The sequence below is a fragment of the Mytilus galloprovincialis genome, chromosome 3, assembly GCF_965363235.1.
Source record: "Mytilus galloprovincialis chromosome 3, xbMytGall1.hap1.1, whole genome shotgun sequence".
Lineage (NCBI taxonomy): Eukaryota > Metazoa > Mollusca > Bivalvia > Mytilida > Mytilidae > Mytilus > Mytilus galloprovincialis.
The window spans coordinates 100108781-100128659 of NC_134840.1; the positions used below are offsets into that span (position 1 = coordinate 100108781).

The 19879-nt window shown below is 32.3% G+C and overlaps 1 protein-coding gene across 1 annotated transcript; it reads left to right on the forward strand.

Annotated features, from left to right (window-relative positions):
• The first annotated feature begins 5315 nt into the window (after nucleotides 1-5315).
• LOC143066859 (peroxidase-like protein) lies at nucleotides 5316-19643 on the forward strand. Its single transcript, XM_076239671.1, has 11 exons — nucleotides 5316-5466; nucleotides 6286-6448; nucleotides 9073-9266; nucleotides 9701-9889; nucleotides 10245-10293; nucleotides 10945-11045; nucleotides 12601-12702; nucleotides 14252-14338; nucleotides 15392-16106; nucleotides 18247-18416; nucleotides 19537-19643. The coding sequence occupies exons 1-11, from the start codon at nucleotides 5316-5318 to the stop codon at nucleotides 19641-19643; spliced, it is 2028 nt and encodes a 675-aa protein (XP_076095786.1).
• Nucleotides 19644-19879: the final 236 nt, after the last annotated feature.

Here is a 19879-nt window from a genome sequence, read left to right on the forward strand (position 1 = left end):
GTCAAACATCAAGGCATGAACATTGATTTTAATCACCTATATTTTATTTACAAAAGGTAGGAAGTAGTTATCAAAGGTACCAGGATTATAATTTAGTACGCCAGACGCGCGTTTCGTCTACATAAGACTCATCAGTGACGCTCATATCAAAATATTCATAAAGCCAAACAAGTACGTACAAAGTTGAAGAGCATTGAGGATTCAAAATTGCAAAAAGTTGTGCCAAATACGGCTAAGGTAATCTATTCCTGGTATAAGAAAATCTTTAGTTTTTCCAAAAATTCAAAGTTTTGTAACGCACCATCAATTTAATGTGGAAACAAAGTAAAGAATAAGTGGGAAAAGAGGAAAAGAGGAAAAGAGGAAAAAAGCGCAACTTGACTGATGAAGTATCAGAAAAAGGCTTGTAAAAATTATTCGAATATTTTGTCAAACTTTGATACATTAAAACTTCATATATAATAGTTGTTCCACTATTTTTGGTAAAAAAAAACTATGGGTTTTGATTGTAAGACACTAAATATACCTTTAAAGACGGTGAGATTGAAAAAATTGTCACATCAAATTGAAATTTTTCCAACATACTTTATTTGTGTTTTCATATGATACTAAATTTTGATGTAAAATGAAAACTGATACTCCGCTTTTTACATTTTTATCAAATATTTGCTGTTTTATTTATTTAAGAATTAATCATATCTCTTGGTTGATAAGGAAAAATAATAAAATGGAAAAATCATTCTTTATCTCGATTTTACAAAACAAAAATGTATAGTGGAAAAAATCTGTAAAAAGGCGTAAATGATAGTTTAAGTTTTACTGTATCATCATGTAAATGACCTAGAATATTTCGGTTAATTAGATTCTACAAATAAGCGACTTTTCTTCATTTGTACATCATTTATTTTGATATCTTAAACACATACTTTTACGAATTTACATGTTTATATATAAGTCAAATGAATAAAGTATATCAGTCCATAAAACTCTAAAAATAAGAGAGATTTTCATGATTTTTCCCTTGGTTGTTATTTAAGGTGGTACCTAACACTTTAACTAAAATTAATTTGGCTCGTTTAATTTTCTTAAAATTTTGACAAAGTATTTAGTTTGACTCTTTGACAAAAATATAAAAATTTCAAAAAAATTGAACCAACCGTTTAATCAGAAAAATTACACTGGTTATTTAGCAGTTTGACAAACACTTATTTTGATCATTGAGAAGCTTAATATTCCCTTATGAACACAACGTTATTAAAACGTTCTGCTGATTTTACAGAGTTATCTCCCTGTAGTGTTAGGTACCACCTTAAAAAGAAAACACGTAAACAACTAATCATGACCAATCAATTACATATTAGAGACTTTACAAACTTGTATTCTTTTTTGTTAAATTATCATGATTATGGGTTGGCTTATTAGGATATCTTTTTCTGATTTCCTTTTTTTCTATCTTACATTCGATTTGATAAATTTGTTCCTTTCCTTTTAATTTCTTTATTTGATGGCTTCATTCCAACTTACAACCAGGTTTGCCGTGATAATTTATGAGGCTACGAATGTAAAAAAACTCCATTAGAGAAATGACAAGATTATAAATTTCTTATTCAAAGTTAGTGCCAACTACATTTCCTTAAAATATATATAAAAGTATACCTTTTCAGAGTCCGGCGTTTTATATATCTTCTCGATATGAAAAGTGTCAAAATTTGGTTTGAAATATCATGAACAGTGCCAAATGATAGCTTATTGTATGCTGACTTGAAAAGTAAACAGGTTTTATACATTTATGTTTGAAATAAAAGAGTAAATGTTTTACTTTATGTTTCAAAATTATTCTTCCGGTATCATTTGATAGTTCCAAAAATATATGGTTCTATATACTTCAGCATTCAATTAGTATAAAATAACTACTTCTGGCTTACTCATGGTCATTTTCTGATGATGTTTTCATTGTCATATGCTTGCATAAGACGGGCAAACGATACCAGAGGGAAAGTCAAACTGATAGATCGGTAATAAAGTGACAACGCCGTGGATAAAATTGAAAGAGAAAAACAGACAAATAATACTACACATGGCACATCATAGAAAACCAAAGACTAAGCAACACAAACCTCACCAAAAACTTGGGTTGATTTCAGGTGTTCTGAAAGGGTAAGCAGATCCTGCTCATGTGGTAACAAACCCGTTTAATAGTCTAAATCGGTAGGTCGCGTTTATGTAAAAAGAAGGGGATTGTAGTTACGACGGTAGAAACATATCCGATATCATCTGTGAAACGGTTATACCATAACAACCAACTCGTGATGGCGTCTGTAAAATTTATGGAGAGATGATTTCAACTTCACCATTTGGAACTCTTGATTTAATAGTTTCCTTGAGAGCATCAACCCTGTATGAAGGAAATAATGATAGGAAATATAAGCACGGGAATATTGTCGAATACTGTCCCTTTGGTATCTTTCGTCCGTCTTTTGTATCAATTTATAGATATCTACTCCGTATGCAGGCGCTGCTTGAATGTTGTTACTTAGAAATGGAAAGGTCACAATTGGGAAGCTGAAATCATCTTCTTTTTTGTCGTTAAGTTTTGTTTTCGACCGACCCTCATTGTCAATTTCTGGATTTCAGTCAAGATATGAGGCCGCCTTTGCCGTATCTGTAATACCCTTTATCTCTTGCTCGATGGGATAGATGCGTTCAACATAGTCACCAAATTTTAAATTATTTAGTGGGAAAACGTCGTCTATATAGCAAAAAGTAAAATCACAAAAATACGGAAAGTCCATAATCACATGGCAAAATCAAATAACAAAACGCATGAAAAACGAATGGACAAGAACTGTCATATTCCTGACTTGTAAATATGAAGTGTAAAGTTAAATGATAATACCATTTTCTTGGATTTCTTCCTAAGAATTTCTGTATTAAGTCAGACTCAAACGAATATAGGAACAAGTCGGCAGGAAGTGGGGCACCCTATTGGTTCCAATCGGAATGTCAATAGTTTGTTGAAAAACACGTCCTCCAACGTAAAACAAAATTGTCGTCAATAAAGAAATCAAGCACGTTGATAATATCAGTTTCAGAGAATGTTTTGCTTGAATCAGAGTGATTTTTATACAAAGTAGGATTTATCTCTGCCGAAAACAAGAAACTTCAACTCAGGCTTATATAGAAGTACTTGTTAATACTGTATTCGTAACTTTCATGTTTAAAAAAGCCAAATATCAGTCTGTTGGAAAGAATAAAATTGAGTATGGAAATGGGGAATGTGCCAAAGAGACAACAACCCGACTATAGAGCAGACAATAGCAGAAGGTCACCAACAGGTCCTCAATGCAACAAGAAATTCCCTCACCCGGAGGCGTCCGTCAGCTGGCCCCTAAACAAATATATACTAGTTCAGTGACAATGAACGCCATACTAAACTCCAAATTGTACACAAGAAACTAAAAGTTAAAATGATACAAGACTTACAAAGGCCAGAGGTTCCTGACTTGGGACAGGCGCAAAAATGCGGCGGGGTTAAACATGTTTGTGAGATCTCAACCCTCCCCCTATACCTCTAGCCAATGCAGAAAGGTAAACGCATAACAATACGCACATTAAAATTCAGTTCAAGAGAAGTCCGAATCTGATGTCAGAAGATGTAACCAAAGAAAATAATCAAAATGACAATAATACATAAATAACATCAGACTACTAGCAGTTAACTGACATGCCAGCTCCAGACTTCAATTAAACTGATTGAAAAATTATGTAGGGCTAGCTGTCAAGTTGTATACAAACAGATGTTTATAGTACGTGCAAACTAAAATGAGACATGTTGACCTGTAAGTAAAGTTAATTCGATTCATATCTAGTTTGAAATTTGTTTTATCAAGACATGTTTATTAATTCAATTGTATTAAGAAGTAAAATCACAAAAATACTGAACTCAGAGGAAAATCAATTCGGAAAGTCCATAATCACATGGCAAAATCAAATAACAAAACGCATCAAACACGAATGGACAAGAACTGTCATATTCCTGACAAATTATTAAGGATGTACTTAGGTGAGGTTTTGGAATTTTAGTAAGATTTTCGGACTTCTTGGTTTTTATCATAGAATACAGGGTAAAATATTTTGCCCAATAACACCCATTTCTTTTTTTATATAATACTTGAATAGCTCATAACAGGTCATTTACTAAAATTTAAGCAGATTCTTGATTTATTTTCTTTAGAGTTGAGACCCAAATAATACCAATGCAAATATAGGTTTAGAATTCCAGTCAACTTTTTTCCGCCATTTTGTAAAACTCAAATATCTTAAAAAGAAGCTCCAAAACGTATCAATACATTTAGCTCATTTTGTTCTTTAACTAATGCATTTTCGACTTTTAGTATACATTTTGAATTCTTGATCTTTTGATTTGACCTAAGTGCATCTTGTGTATTGTCATGTTAAAGAAATTGTCTTAGCAGATTACTAAAACTATCATTAACCATACCCAACTTTTGATATTGACATTGATTCCACTCTCAAGTTAAGGATTTTTTTTTTCGAATTAGTTGGTTATGAATTAATATCAGATATTTTGTATCACTACCAACCCGAATCCGAATTCCAACACACAAAATACAACTAAAAATCGTCCACACCAAAGTCAAAGTCGTGCACATCATATTGAAAGTCGAGTGCAACAGATTCAAAGTCGTATGGACCAGTTTCAAAGTTGTGCACATTAGTTTTAGATAGTTAGATTTTGGCTCCATATACTGCTTTGATCTTGATCACACAAGTATGCTTTAAAACTTTGGGGGAATATAGTTTTCCCAACTTAGTCTGTTGTTTTTTCTTCTTTTAGATACTTATTTCAAACACATTTTTTTTCTTCAAAATGACAATTTTTATAACTTAGTAACATCTTCTTCAAAATAAGTAATATCGTTAGAGAATAATTTGTCGAGAGCATTTGAAAGATTTTGCTTGAAGACATAATTAATTTAAGCATTTAGGCCATTTTTAATCAGAAACAGATTAAGTAAAAATCGACTTTCATCAAGTATTTTTAATGTACATCTTGTAACTACTGTGATTAATGTTCTTCTTTGATTTTAAACCAGTAATGTGTGTTTGCTCCTACATTTGTATCTATGTATCTATATTTGGAATTATTTGTCATAATTTTTTTTGCAAATCGATATGCATCAAGTTTTTTTTTATGTTGTATTGACTGTGATGAATAGAAAGTAATTTAAAAATGTCTTGTATAAATATATATTTATTTTACAGAAATTAAAATCATTCCTTGAAAACTTGAAATGGGCGGCATATGGTATATTCTACTAGATGTTTTTGTTCAGATGACACTTTTCGCTAGCGCCCAAGGTCCAGGAGATATTTCAGTATCTATTGCTGATGCTGTAGCAGAAGTGGATAATAGACGACATGGTGGATCTGCATTAAGATCTGGTGAATAATTTATTAGCAGATTATAAATTCACTGTTTATAAAACTTTGAATTTTTGAAAAAAAACTTTGGCTTGTCTACCTCAGGTATAGTTTACCCTCGCTGTGTTTGGCAAAACGTTTTATGAATTTTTGGTCCTCACTGCTTTTTAATTTCGTTCTTTATTTGGATTTCAAAATTGTTTTATTCGAGCGTCACCGATGATTCTTTTGTAGACGAAACGCGCGTCTAGCGCATTCATACAATTTGTATCCTGGTATCTATGATGAGTGTATTATAAGGATGTTGCGAGGGTTAGCTAACTATGAAACCAAGTTTGATCCGCCATTTTTTACATAAGAAAATGCTTGTGCCCAGTCAGGGATGTAACAGGTGTGATCCATTCTTTTGGTGTGTTTGCGCTTTAAACTTTGCCATTTGATTACGAGCCTTCTGTTTTGAGGTTTCCTCCGAGTTTTGTAGTTTGTTATTTTACTTTTAAGTGAATTGAGTAACAAATAAGTGCGTTTGATATTTTGTGCAATAATACAATAACTAATAATTTTCAAAGTCTATTTTTATTTCGATATTCTGTGTTCGATCATTCATTCCTTATAGTATTTTCACATAATGACTTAAGCGCTGGTTCGTCTTGGGGCTAGTACTGTCGGTTGATTTGTTGGTCCTTGTGGTTTATATCTGATATTAGTTTATAACCAACTAAGTCGAACAATTTTCCATCACTGTAGAGAGGAATCAATGCCAATGTCAAAAGTTGGGTATAGTCAATGATAGTTAGGGTAATCTGCTTAGACACTTTCTTTATCTTTATAATATTAAAGATGAACTTGGTGGAGTTGCTGCACAAGGATTGGGATCTGAAGCTGTCATCCCAGTATCTACGTATGCTTTGTTTAGTAGAAGACGAGAAGCCCCTCAGGCAGTTGCAGCTTTTGGCTACGCAGGAGATATGTCAACTACTGCGACCGCTAACTATGTCACAAGGTTGGTATATGTTTGAATTAGTTGTTTCAAATATAATTGTTTCTTAAATCGCAATGGCCTTAATATTGAAAACTCAAATATAAGTCTAGTAAATAAAAAGTAAATAAAGTAAAAACATATAGGAAAAATATAAGAAAGTATTGTTATAAAAAAAAATCTAGTGAAGAAATAAATAAAGTATTGCATATCACATGATTTGGAGAAACGTAAGAACGAAATGCAAATGCTAAATATATCAACTTCGTTTGAGACGATTATGTTATCAAATTTCTTCAAGCTATTTCCTTTATGTAACTCGATAACTGTATATAATGTATGATGTAACTGAGCTTTTGACTGCTACTGAATATAGAGGAGCTGTCGGGTGTCCGTAAATAGAACATCTTAACATAAAGAATTTTTAAACAAAATAAGTTTACCCTAAAATTTGAGAACTGAGAAATTGTGAAGTCCAAATAATACGATTTCAAAAAACAAATGTTATAATACTACATAAAGCGGTCAGTTTTAACTTCATGTAGCATAATCTCGCATTATCATACATAGTTTGTACATCATGTTTTTTCTCAGTATTTAGTTATAAAATAGGAATTTGATTTCAAAATTCAGCATCCGTCTCACGTGACCTAGATAAGCAGAAACAGTTCTGCTTTGGAACTTGGAATGCAGTCACAGCTTACGCTAGGTTACTGACTAATTGAAAATGGATGCCCAAAAATTGAATAACAAAACTGCAGAACTTCGAGGAAAATTCAAAATAGAAAGTCGGTAATCAAATGGCAAAATCAAAAGCTCAAAAACATCAAACGAATAGATAACAACTGAAGTTATTGATAGGAAAGCGAAAGAAATACGAGGATATGGTCTCCCTTTAACATTCTTTATACGTACCTACGACCTATTTATTTTTAGTCATGTAGTTTTGAAATTTTGTGTTAGGTTCAAGGGTTTAGCAGGCTTCAAGGCAAATACTGGCTAGTATAAGACACACACTCCATCACAACCATTACTTTTACCCAACGATTTTGTATGTTTTACATATTGTGTTTCTCTTTCGTCATTTCCCTTTTAAATTAAATTATATGGTACGTACATTGTGTCATAGATCAACTATTGTTCAGTGTATGTTTACTTGCTTTTGTTATCGAGTCTTTTGATTGAGATTAAGCTATTCGAATAGATATTTTATGAAGTGTCTTTTTATGTTGTGATGTAACATTGAGGTTAGGATAAATGTTTGCGCCTGTTAAAAGTTTAAACCCACTGTATGTGTTTGCACCTGTCACATACCAGGAACCTGTTGTTCAATGGTTGTCGTTTATTGATGTAGTTCATCAGTGTTTTTCGTTTCTCGTATTTTTTTTTTTTTTTTTTTTTTTTTTTTTTATAGATAAGACCATTGTTTTTTTCTCTTTGAACCGTTCATCACTTTTTATTTAGTAACCCTTTATAGCTTGCTGTGAACCAATTTTTCGTGTTGAAGACCGTACTTTGACCTACAGGTATTTGCTTTTATAAATTGTGACTGGGATGTAGAGTTGTCTCATCGAAACCCGTACCACATCTTCATATATCTAATGAATACTTGGTACGTTGTTGAGACACCTGTGTTTTGTTAAGGAATGTACTTAGATCTCTGGATGTCTTATCTTTGGTTACTACTGTCGTCATGATACTACCTCATTCATGCATACCTGTCTTCTAAAATGACTCAAGTTTAACCTACCATCATGTATGTTTAATGATACCCTACTTATGTCATACATTCGATTGATATGTTTGAGCTTTTGATTCTGATTAGGAAATTTCCATTTTGAATTTTCCTTGGAGTTCAGTATTTTTGAGATTTTACTTTTTAGGTGTAATACCACCATTGATTTTCCCCTATTGGTCTTTGTTAAATTTGCACTTTTCAAAAAAATGTGCAGATTTATCTTTGTTTCAAAAAAAGAAATACTTGGCCTGAGTAAAGTTTTATCCTGTCCAGTACTATACAGAAAAAATTTCACATAACATTTCATTGCATATAAGAAAATAACCATCATTGGAAGTTAACCAATCAAATTCCTCCCCTTAATCTATATGTGTACAAGGTTTAGTCACCATGTAACCTCAAGATTACAAAATTTTCTATAGAAATCCCAAATGAAAAATAATGGTGTTTTGAAATACCAAAGACATATGTTTATGACACAGAAATGTTTTTACTGCAATAAAATGTAGGATTGATTACCTACAACTGTCAAATTCAAGGGAATATTTTTTTAGACCTACTTTCGTATACAACCGGATGTGACGTACCATGATTTGGTGGTATTACACCTTTAACAAAATGAGAAATGTGAATAAAACAATGATAATCTTACGTGCCTGAATTAGATATTTCTTATTTGAAAATCAAAACAAATTTTTTATCTGAGAACCTATAATTTTGTATAAAAAATCAATGAAACTCACTGTATACATCAGAATTATTATAACAAAACTGAATGGTATGTAAAAATGAAATAACAATACAAAGACATGCAGAGATAATCAACACTATATTTATTCCTACTGCAAACCCCAAACGGCTACAACATACCAGTCTCTGTCTGTTACATGTAAAATATACTAAATTACAGATCTGGTGGTGCTATCCCCAATGCAACGGAATTTAGCAGACAGATGGCTCCATACTGTGCAGATCGTTGGCCTGTATGTTATCCTAACGACCGCTATCGAACAGCAGATGGTTCTTGCAACAACTTTAACAATCCATTATGGGGAGCCTCTATAACAAATCAAGGAAGATTTCTCTCCCCTACTTACGGTGATCGTAAGTTGATTATTTCAGCAGAGTTAAAAAAATTTAAGGATATAAAATAGATATGCAAAATTGCATGTGTTGAGTTTAGCTTTATAACCTTTTACGCAATGTTTAATTTTATGATTCATGTTTTAATGCAATTTGATTGTAATTGGTTATCAAAGGTACCAGGGTTATAATTTATAACGCCATACGCGCGTTTCGTCTACATAAGACTCATCAGTGACGTTCAGATAAAAAATGTTAGAAAGCTAAACAAGTGCAAAGTTGAAGAACATTGATGACCCAAAATTCCAAAAAGTTGTGCTAAATACGGCTAATGTTATCTATGCCTTGGATAAGAAAAACCTTAGTATTTTGAATGATTCATATTTTTGAGACATGTATACATTATAATTTATCTACATGTAGAACACCGTTTTAACATATCTTATTTTTTGCAGAATTTAACATTGGTTTTGTTCCACGTATACGTAGTGTGATTGGATCGCTCCTCCCTAGTCCACGTGATATATCTAACGCTGTCCTGAATGGTGGCGAATCTCCACCTAGAAGTAGAATTTTAAGTGTATCCTTAACTCATTTTGGACAGTTTATCGACCACGATGTTATATCAACACCTATACTTAAAGGTAAATTCTTATACTGTTTCAGTATAAAAGACGTATAATATTTCAAGCGAAATTTTATTTTGCTCAATAACATTTTTTAATTAATATGAACATGTTATTCAAGTAATTTACGTATAGACATCCTTAACAGATAATTTGTCGACGGCACTGCTAAGTTTGGATTTAAATTTCTTGTTTTTTGTGTTCAAAAATAATTGAAATAAACAATTGGTGATCACGAGTTCCCTCTTCAACTGGCAAATCAAACTCGCATACGACACATACATCCCACATATATACCCAAGGTCAATGTTAACGTATGTTAAAATATCATAATTGTTTGCGTAATTGAAATCGTTTTACTATTATTTCATAGATGGTGACCAAGATATATTTTGCTGCAACGGAGATGTTCCGGTTGTCAGGTAATTTCAGTGTATATTTTTGTCAATTAATGTATGAACATGCTTATTGGGCTTGAACAACTTTCTTAAAATGAGGAATAAATTGCAAAACTATATTGATCATAGTAGAACGACATTTCGCATATCCAACTTGACATCTCTCAGTTCCAAATTGGAAGTTTCGAGTCTACGTATCGCACTAATAACATAAACGGTACCAATTTTTCAGCACTAGATGTGCATTTCAGCACCAGATGCCTGTACCAAGTCAGGAATATGACAGTTCTTGTCCATTCGTTTTTGATGCGTTTTGTTATTTGATTTTGCCATGTGATTGTGGACTTTCCAAATTGATTTTCCTTTAAGTTCAGTATCTTTGTTATCTTACTTTTTTCGACAGTAAATGTCTCAAGCAGTGATTCTCGAGGACAAAATATTTGAAAATCTAAAGTTTTTAAAAAAAATGAAGATCTATAAACAAAAAAGGACAAAACAAGTATAGCCGAAGCAGGGCAATAAACAGAGCTTTGCATGAGGGAGATAAAATTCTATCAGCATATATCTCTTTTACATGGAATGTGAACAAAAAGAAGACACTTTAAATTGATAACATTGAAAAATATCATATCCATCTCTGTATTCACATATTTGTTTTATGTCTTTGTTTTGTAGACCAGAATGCTTTCCCTTTAGAACTCCGCCAGGTGATTTCCAGACTACATGTATGCATTTTGTCAGATCGGATTTTGGGGTTTCCCCAGGATGTCCACCAGGTAAGGAATTGTCAAATTTAAAGTTGTGTTGATTAAGTATAAAAATAATAAACCATTTTGACTTTTTGACTAAAGAAGTCAAAGATTAAACTTAGCAATTGTACAAGCATATACGTATTTCATCATACTTATCGGAACCGCCTCGTTAGTCTTTCGGAAATGTGCTTTCCGCGGTTTCTTCTTCTTCATCTTCTTCTTCTTCTTCTTCTTCTTCTTCTTCTTCTTCTTCTTCTTCTTCTTCTTCTTCTTCTTCTTCTTCTTCTTCTTCTTCTTCTTCTTCTTCTTCTTCTTCTTCTTCTTCTTCTTCTTCGTCATCACTTTCTACATAAATCCGTTTCATGTAAATTGTACAACAAGGAACTCTTCATTCAATTTTTTAAAAAACCAAACACAACTCTAGCAATTTAAGATACACATACCCTCTTCTGGTTTACTAAACCATGATAACAACTATCCAAAATAGAGACGAAATCTAAACTTAAGTGGGCATTCCTGATAAATTTGTCTCTTTTTGGGGGTTAAAAATGAATGGCATGAAGTCATTTTTTTTCATAAAAAAAAATAGGTTATATGATGTCAAATTAAACTCCTTAAATTGCAAATTACTTCTGCTGGCCGTTTACATATCGTACCCACAATGTGTAAACATTTGGATATAAATCATAATACAAATGTACTAGGCGTATCACACCAGTTAAAGTGAATCCTTATATGCTTAAAGTTCAGGAGGTTAATAATAATTGGTGAAACATTCAGGGATTGTTTTCTTTCCTAATATCATTATATATCCCCTATGATATCTGCAGACCATAGGATTTCTATTGGTTCCAAATAGTAAAATATAGTTAATTGTTATTTGATTTAATCATATCGGTACATGCATATGTTCATTTTGATTAGTTATCCACCATTTTCTACATTTAAAAATGCCTGTACCAAGTCAGGAATATGACAGTTCTTGTCCATTCGTTTTTGATGCGTGATGTGATTATGGACTTTCCGAATTGATTTTCCTCTAAGTTCACTATTTTTGTGATCTTACTTTTTTACATTCTGATCTCCATGTGACTGTTACTGCTTACCATACTTCGTTAGTTTTCTCATCATTGAAGGTCGTACAATAACTTGCAATACGTTATACCCCAGTTTTATGTTCTTTGGTTGAAAGTTTTCACATCAAACATCATCTTATTTAAATGTTATTGTTTGCCTTTTTGTTGTCTGTTCCGTACGAGTTGTATGGATAAGTGTACAAACCGGAGTTTCATTTGAGTTGTACACTCTTCTTTGAGCGTTAAATCAACGATTAACAGCCATTTGTTTCCTTAGTTCAAAATAGATTTATCAAGTCATTTTTACGTTTTGCTTCCAGATAGAGAAAATGTATCGATTAACAAACAAAAAACAAAAAAAACAAATTTTAATTACGCAAACAATTATGATATCTTAACATAAGTTAACATTGTACTTGGATATATCTGTGGGATGTATGTGTCTTATACGAGTTTGATTTGCCAGTTTGTTTATATAATAAACCATTTACATTTTTCATCAGAATCTAGAAATCAAATTAATCAGAGGACATCTTTTCTTGATCTGTCTGTGACGTATGGAAACACACTTGATGGACAAAATGACTTACGAGAATTGGGAACAGGTATATAATAATGTAATGCTATTTTTCTCCGGCAAAGTTGACTTTAGATGACTTTGGCTATTCATTTTAGTTTTTTTTTTGTCATATAGTTTTTCAATGGTTTCGATACTTATACATCTTCGGATTTAAAATGTTTGGCTTTGAGCGTTCCTGATAGAGGTAAATCCAGAAAAGCACTTCGGACGCATAGAATTATTAAACGTGTTGTTTTTAATTTTTTTCTTGTACGCTTTAAGCAAACACAACGAAAACAATTAGGAAGGTCTTAATCTCCACAGTTACTTTAAAGTGTATAAACATTAAAATCATAAAAATTTTACAAAAATATGATACGAAATAGTTCACATGTATTAAGTTGATGAGGTACGAAATGGTAGATGCATTTGGTCCCATGTCATAGGGTACGAAATAGTTCACATGTATTATGTTCATGAGGTACGAAATGGTAGATAGAGTATGAAATAGATATTATCGTGGGTACGAAATGGTAAATGTTGGGTACAAAATGGCAAATTCGGGTACAAAATGGCAGATGTACGAAATAGTCAAGGTACGAAATGACTTGACCCAGTGGAGATATAAGGACTTGTTCTCAAGCTTTCTACAACCGCTAAAATGCGCGAATTTGAATAATTCTAGAGGAAACTGAAGTAAAAGTGAAGTAGTGTAATTTTACCCATTACCAGTTATAAAAGTTTCTAAAAAATTAACAAACTTGATGATTTTGATTTTTCTATAGTCAACTTTCAATTTCTGTGTAGCAACATCACAGCGGCACCAGCATATGGAGTATATGTGTCTCAATTGATACGTTACTCTAGCGCTAGCTCATAGTACGTTGATTTTGTTGAACGATGAATACTGCTTTCTCAAAGTTTGCTATGACAGGGCTAAGAATCAATCAAATTAAGTTCATCACTCAAGAAACTTTACGGTCGTGTCAGAAATAATAAACACGACGGGTGCCGTATACGGTGCAGGAAATTCTTACCCTTCCGGAGCACCTGATTTCACTCCCGGTTTTTAGTGGAGTTCGTGTTGTTTCTTATTTATTATTTATAACTGTTGATGTAAATGTCCTCTGGTTTTGTGAGTCTTTGTTTACTCCTTGGTTTTGATTGTTATTGTCTTTTAGCATTCTAAATTAGGTTAAACTACTTTTAAAAGGTAATGTATTTAAGGAATGACTGTAATATTTTTTCTGTTTATGAAGAAATAACATAAAAATTTGGTGCACACTGAATAACTCGCGTAGCGGGTTATTTAACAGTGTGCACCACATTTTTTTATGTTATTTCGAATAGACAGAAAAATATTACAGTCATTTCTTATAATTTAATTATAAATTCCATTTTAAACCGTAGAAAACTATGAAAAACGTTGATGACGTCATGGTCACATGACTAAATTATGTATATGGGCCGATAACAAAATAACGTCAGCCAATCAGAAGACGCGTTACATCCAAAATTAAATTATAAGGTTATATATTGTATTTTATGCTTGAATAGTTGTTTCATCATTATGCTTTTTAATATTGGTTTTATAGGCAGACTTCAAGAAGGCATTAACAGACTTCTGCCTACTGGTCCCCCGGGATCTGAATGTTTAGCAGGAGAAGAGTGTTTCAAATCTGGTAAGCAATGAATGTAATTTTTACTAACTTCCCTATGGTATTCTGTTTCCAATAGTTATCGAAGTATTGAACCGATAATTAATTTGATTAAATTTAATCGTCTGAATTGTTTTCAACTTGTTGCCTTTTGTTGGCTGTTGTTCGTGTGTTTCTTTGTCATTTGTATTCTCCAATTTATTTATATTGTAGTCCTGTGGTGTTGAGTTGTCATCTTAATGTTATATTTCACATGGCTATAAAAGGGGAGGTTTGGCATGCCACAAAACCAGGTTCAACCCGCCATTTTTTTCTATAAAAATGTCCTGTACCAAGTCAGGAATATGGTCATTGTTATATTATAGTTCGTTTCTGTATGTGTTACATTTTAACGATGCGTCGTTTGTTTTCTCTTATTTTTGAGTGTAAATTCACATTGCGATAAGACGTGTCACGGTACTTGTCTATCCCAAATTCATGTATTTGGTTTTGATGTTATATTTGTTATTCTCGTGGGATTTTGTCTGTTGCTTATTCTGTTTCTGTGTGTGTTACATTGTAGTGTTGTGTCGTTGTTCTCCTCTTATATTTAATGAGTTTCCCTCAGTTTTAGTTTGTTACCCCGATTTTGTTTTTTGTCCATGGATTTATGAGTTTGAACAGCGGTATACTACTGTTGCCTTTATTGTGTACATCATTTAAGTTTTTGTCATTCCTTACCGAGATATTTTCAGACGAGTGAAATTCTTGTACACGAAAAGTAAAATGTAAAATCAGCCTTGGTACTATTAAGGTGTCTTCAATAGATATAAGAATATGTGGTATGAGTGTCAATGAAACAACTCTTTATCTTAGTCACAATTTATAAAAGTAAACCATTATAGATCAATGCACGGTCTTCAACTCGGAGCCTTAGGTCACACCGAACAGCAAGCTATAACAGGCCCCAAAAATACTGTTGTAAAACCATTCAAACGGGAAAAACCAACGTCAAAAATCAAGTGTTTTTATGTACACGAACGAAAAATAGTGCATTTTACTTTTGTGACTAGAAACAGAGGAATATTTCTTTTCTAGGGGACAATAGACCAGCAGAAGTGCCAATGCTGACAGTCGTGCATATTGCATTTTTGCGTGAGCATAACGATATTGTTGAACGATTGAGAGCAATGGGGTGGAATGATGGAGAAGAATTGTATCAAGAAGCAAAAAAAATTCTCACAGGAGTTTATCAGCACATTATTTACACTGAATATCTACCTTTAGTTCTTGGAGAAGAAGGTATGAACATGTTCGGGCTACGAAGTAAGCGATTTGGGTTTAATACATTGTATAATCCTTCTGTAGATCCATCTACGAGAAATGCATTTGGAGCCGCAGCGTATCGATTTGGCCATTCTCTTGTTGGTTCTTTTGTTGAATCGTTTAACGAAGACTTCACACCACGAGCCAGGGAACCTATGGAAGACCATTTCTTCAGTACTCGTTTAATAAGAGATTTTACTACCTTCGGTCCAGATGCAATAGCCAGATGGATGACCACACAGTTCAAAAGCAGAGCAGACGGTTTTCTGACTCCTGCAATAAGGAACAAATTATTTCAAACAATGCCAGGAAATGGCTTTGACCTTGGTTCACTAAACATTCAGCGTGGTAGAGACCATGGTATTCCATCATATAACAGATGGCGACAGTTTTGTGGATTACAGCCGGCTTTACATTTTGGATTAGGTCCCTTAGGTTTAACCAATCATTGTGCGTCTGCTGCTAGAGCATTACAATCTGTCTACAGGTGATTATATATTTTGTAGTTTTAGAAAGGTAGTATTGGAAACAAAACCACATTTTTCTTCAAATCTCTGATGAATCCTAAAATTATTATTCTAAAAGTATTGCGAAATTGTATACGTAGGTGAATACACATTCCTATGTTCTTTAAGGTATGACTGTAATATTTTTTCTGTCTATGAAGAAATAACATAAAAAATTTGGTGCACACTGAATAACGCGCGTAGAGGGTTATTTAACAATGTGCACCACATTTTTATGTTATTTCGAATAGACAGAAAAAATATTACAGTTATTTCTTATAATTTAATTCTAAATTCCATTTTAAACCATAGAAAACCATGAAAAAACGTTGATGACGTCACGGTCACATGATTAAATTATGTCTATGGGCTCATAACAAAATAACGTCAGCCAATCAGAAGACGCGTTACATCCTAAATTAAATTATAAGGTTGTAAGAAAACACATACCTTATTTTGATTCAATATTGACAAATATAGCAAACTGATTAAGCATTACAAAATAAATAGGTGTAACATTCACATTCAATTCGACAATTGAGTCTTTGAACCGTTTATGACAAAAGCTAGACAAGCGATAATATACGTCACTAAATATCAAAATAACACGAAAAAGTAATTGTAATTTATTTGCTTACCAAGGTAATACATTCAAGAATTTAATGCTTCTTTTTTTATATTTGTTAGGAGTTTAATGGCGTTGATCGGGGCCCATTTTCACTTATTCACTTGACACTTGTAGCTTGAAAATTTATAGGCCATACACCATTATAGTGGATTGCCTCGAGATTTTTGTAAAAACAATCTAAATTATGGATTCGTATGAAATATAAATGTTTTATTATTATAAAAATGTTTCACTATATTTCAAATAAACTGTGTTTTGAAGTGTATATGTTACCCTATCAGTTGATAACTTGCTGTCGAACGTTATTGTTGGGATTGAGTAAAGGATGTTCTTTTTATTTAATTTTTGATTTTTTTATAATTTTTTTTCTCAAAGTTACAGAACTTTAATTGTCAGATTTGAATAATTTTGTTCAAATATTATACCATAACTTGAGTTTGCTGGTTTGATTTACACGAAACTTTATATAATTGTTGAAATTAGTTAACATAACGCGTAGTTTGATTAACAGAAGGATTTGATTTTCATTTAAGAGTATGATACTTTGACAATCAGATATATAAAGGCACTCTACAAATGACATGCACTTGCTAGTAGTATGAGTACGACTTGATCAAATTACTACAAAATTTAATACTGTTGTTGGAATTGGTGAATGTTGACTACCTTATAACTTTGATATTTTTCTGGTCCGTCGTCAAATTTATAAATTTTAAAAGAGTGTCCTCATTTAACGTCAATGTCTTCCTTTGGAAGCATTAATGTCAGACGAAGTTTATCAAAGTGTCCGAATGTGCAAATTTCTATACAACAAGTGTCCTGGGTTCTACTCGAATTGATATGGCAATATCATGACTCCGTGTAATTATGATCGACCAAGGAATTCACACACATGCGTGTACGGTGTATATTATTGACAGTGCGGCAACCTCAGTAATCTCACCGCCTCTAATGTTCATTATTCTCCTTTTGTTTCAAATTTAACATACAAACAGGACATTAATGTCAAAATACTTAATCTAGAAATGGTACATAGACAATGAATTGGAAGATTGAACTTTTATGTTCCATTTCATTGTTTATTTGATAAATATGTAGATATTAGGAAATACCTTTTCAGGAAAAAAACAGTATTTGAAGTTTGCATTCCTGACAAAGGTCAATATTTGTTTTATTTACACATCGTTGTCAATATAATGGAATTTAATCCGACTGTTATACTGAGAGGTTTAGCTAGCAATATAACCAGGTTTAATCCACCATTTTCTACATAAGCAAATGCCTGTACCAAGTCAGGAATATGACAGTTGTTATTTATTCATTCTGATGTGTTCGTGCTGATTTTGCCATTTGACTAGGGACTTTCCGTTTTGAATTTTCCTCGGAGTTTAGTATTTTTGTGATATTACTTTTTACACCGCAACAACGATACACATGATTAGTGTGACAGTATACTATAAATTCTAATCGAAGTCATGTTTCATTTCTTTAAGCCATCCTGAAGATATTGATTTATTTGCTGGGGGAATGTCAGAGACACCAGTACCAGGTGCTCTGGTGGGACCAACATTCAGATGTATAATTGGACTTCAGTTCATGTATTTTAAGATTGGTGACCGTTTCTTTTATGAGAACGCATTCGTTCCCACTGGTTTTACTGCTGGTTAGTATATGTATTGTGTTAATCACAACTTAAGTCTTGTTTTTATTTGTTAACACAATATAGCCTTTTAACCAATAATATTGCAAAGACACATAAACCAAAAAAGATGAATATATAGATATAAGGAATTGTGGTATAAGTACCAATGAGACAACTTTCCATCCAAGTCACAATTTGTAAAAGTAAACCATTATAGAACGGCCTTCAACACGGAGTATTGGCTCACACAGAACAACAATCTATAAAGGCCCCAAAAACATGACTTGTAAGTGTAAAACCATTCAAGCAGGAAAACCAGTGTTCTAATCTATATAAAACACGAGAAACGAGAAACACAAAGGCACCACATCATTACCATTCAAGCAAGAAAACCAGCATTCTAATCTATATAAAACTATTGGAATTGTTATTTGTTTGATTCTTCTTTTTTTATAGCAATACTGTGTTGAAACTACATGAACATATGTTGGGTTTTTTTAACAATGAGATATGTTTTTTTTAAGAAACAAATATACGTTTTGAAAGTTGAAGAAAAAATAACTGTTTTATTTCTCAGTTAATTTTTTGTCCATTACCCTGTAAACAAAAAAGGAGAAAAAAAGTATTAAAATAAAAGATCAATTCTTTATATATAAGTTGTTCCTGATACACATTTTAATTTAAAAAAAAAGATGATTTTTAAAACTTTTTATAACATCATTTTAGCAAACAGTTATCAAAGGTACCAGGATTATAATTTAGTACGCCAGACGCGCGTTTCGTCTACATAAGACTCATCAGTGACGCTCATATCAAAATATTTATCAAGCCAAACAAGTACAAAGTTGAAGAGCATTGCGGATCCAAAATTCCAAAAAGTTGTGCCAAGTACGGCTAAGGTAATCTATGCCTGGGATAAGAAAATCCTAATAGCAAAACCAGTCCATATATTTTGTTTCCACCGATAAGTCATTTTTCTTTTCAAATAGAAATGAATGCATTTATTTGTCAATAGACGAAAATGCAATGTTTAAACAGTTAAGATTTACCTCAACTGTTATTCACCAAGTGCAAGAATCACATGAAGCCAATACGAGATATACACAAATTTAAAAAAACATATTTCTGCATTTTTTTCCAGCTCAATTGCAACAGATCAAAAGACAGTCATTGTCAGCACTTTATTGCAGGACTCTGGATGTTAATTCAATGCCTACAAATTCGTTTGAGTCTCCGTTAACTGGGTAATACTATAGTGTAGTTCTTTATATTTTATACTACTAGTATATAATTATTTATATAACTGAAAACGTCAGACGATTATTAGTGGCATTTTTATAGATGATATAAGTCTAAAAAGATTCACGGAACAGTTAAATTTCATGGAAAATGCACAGGCATTCAAATCAAACATTTTAAACTGGAGAAAATAAAATAAAAAACGTTTTTGTAAGCATAAAAAGTAGTAAAATAACAAAAATACA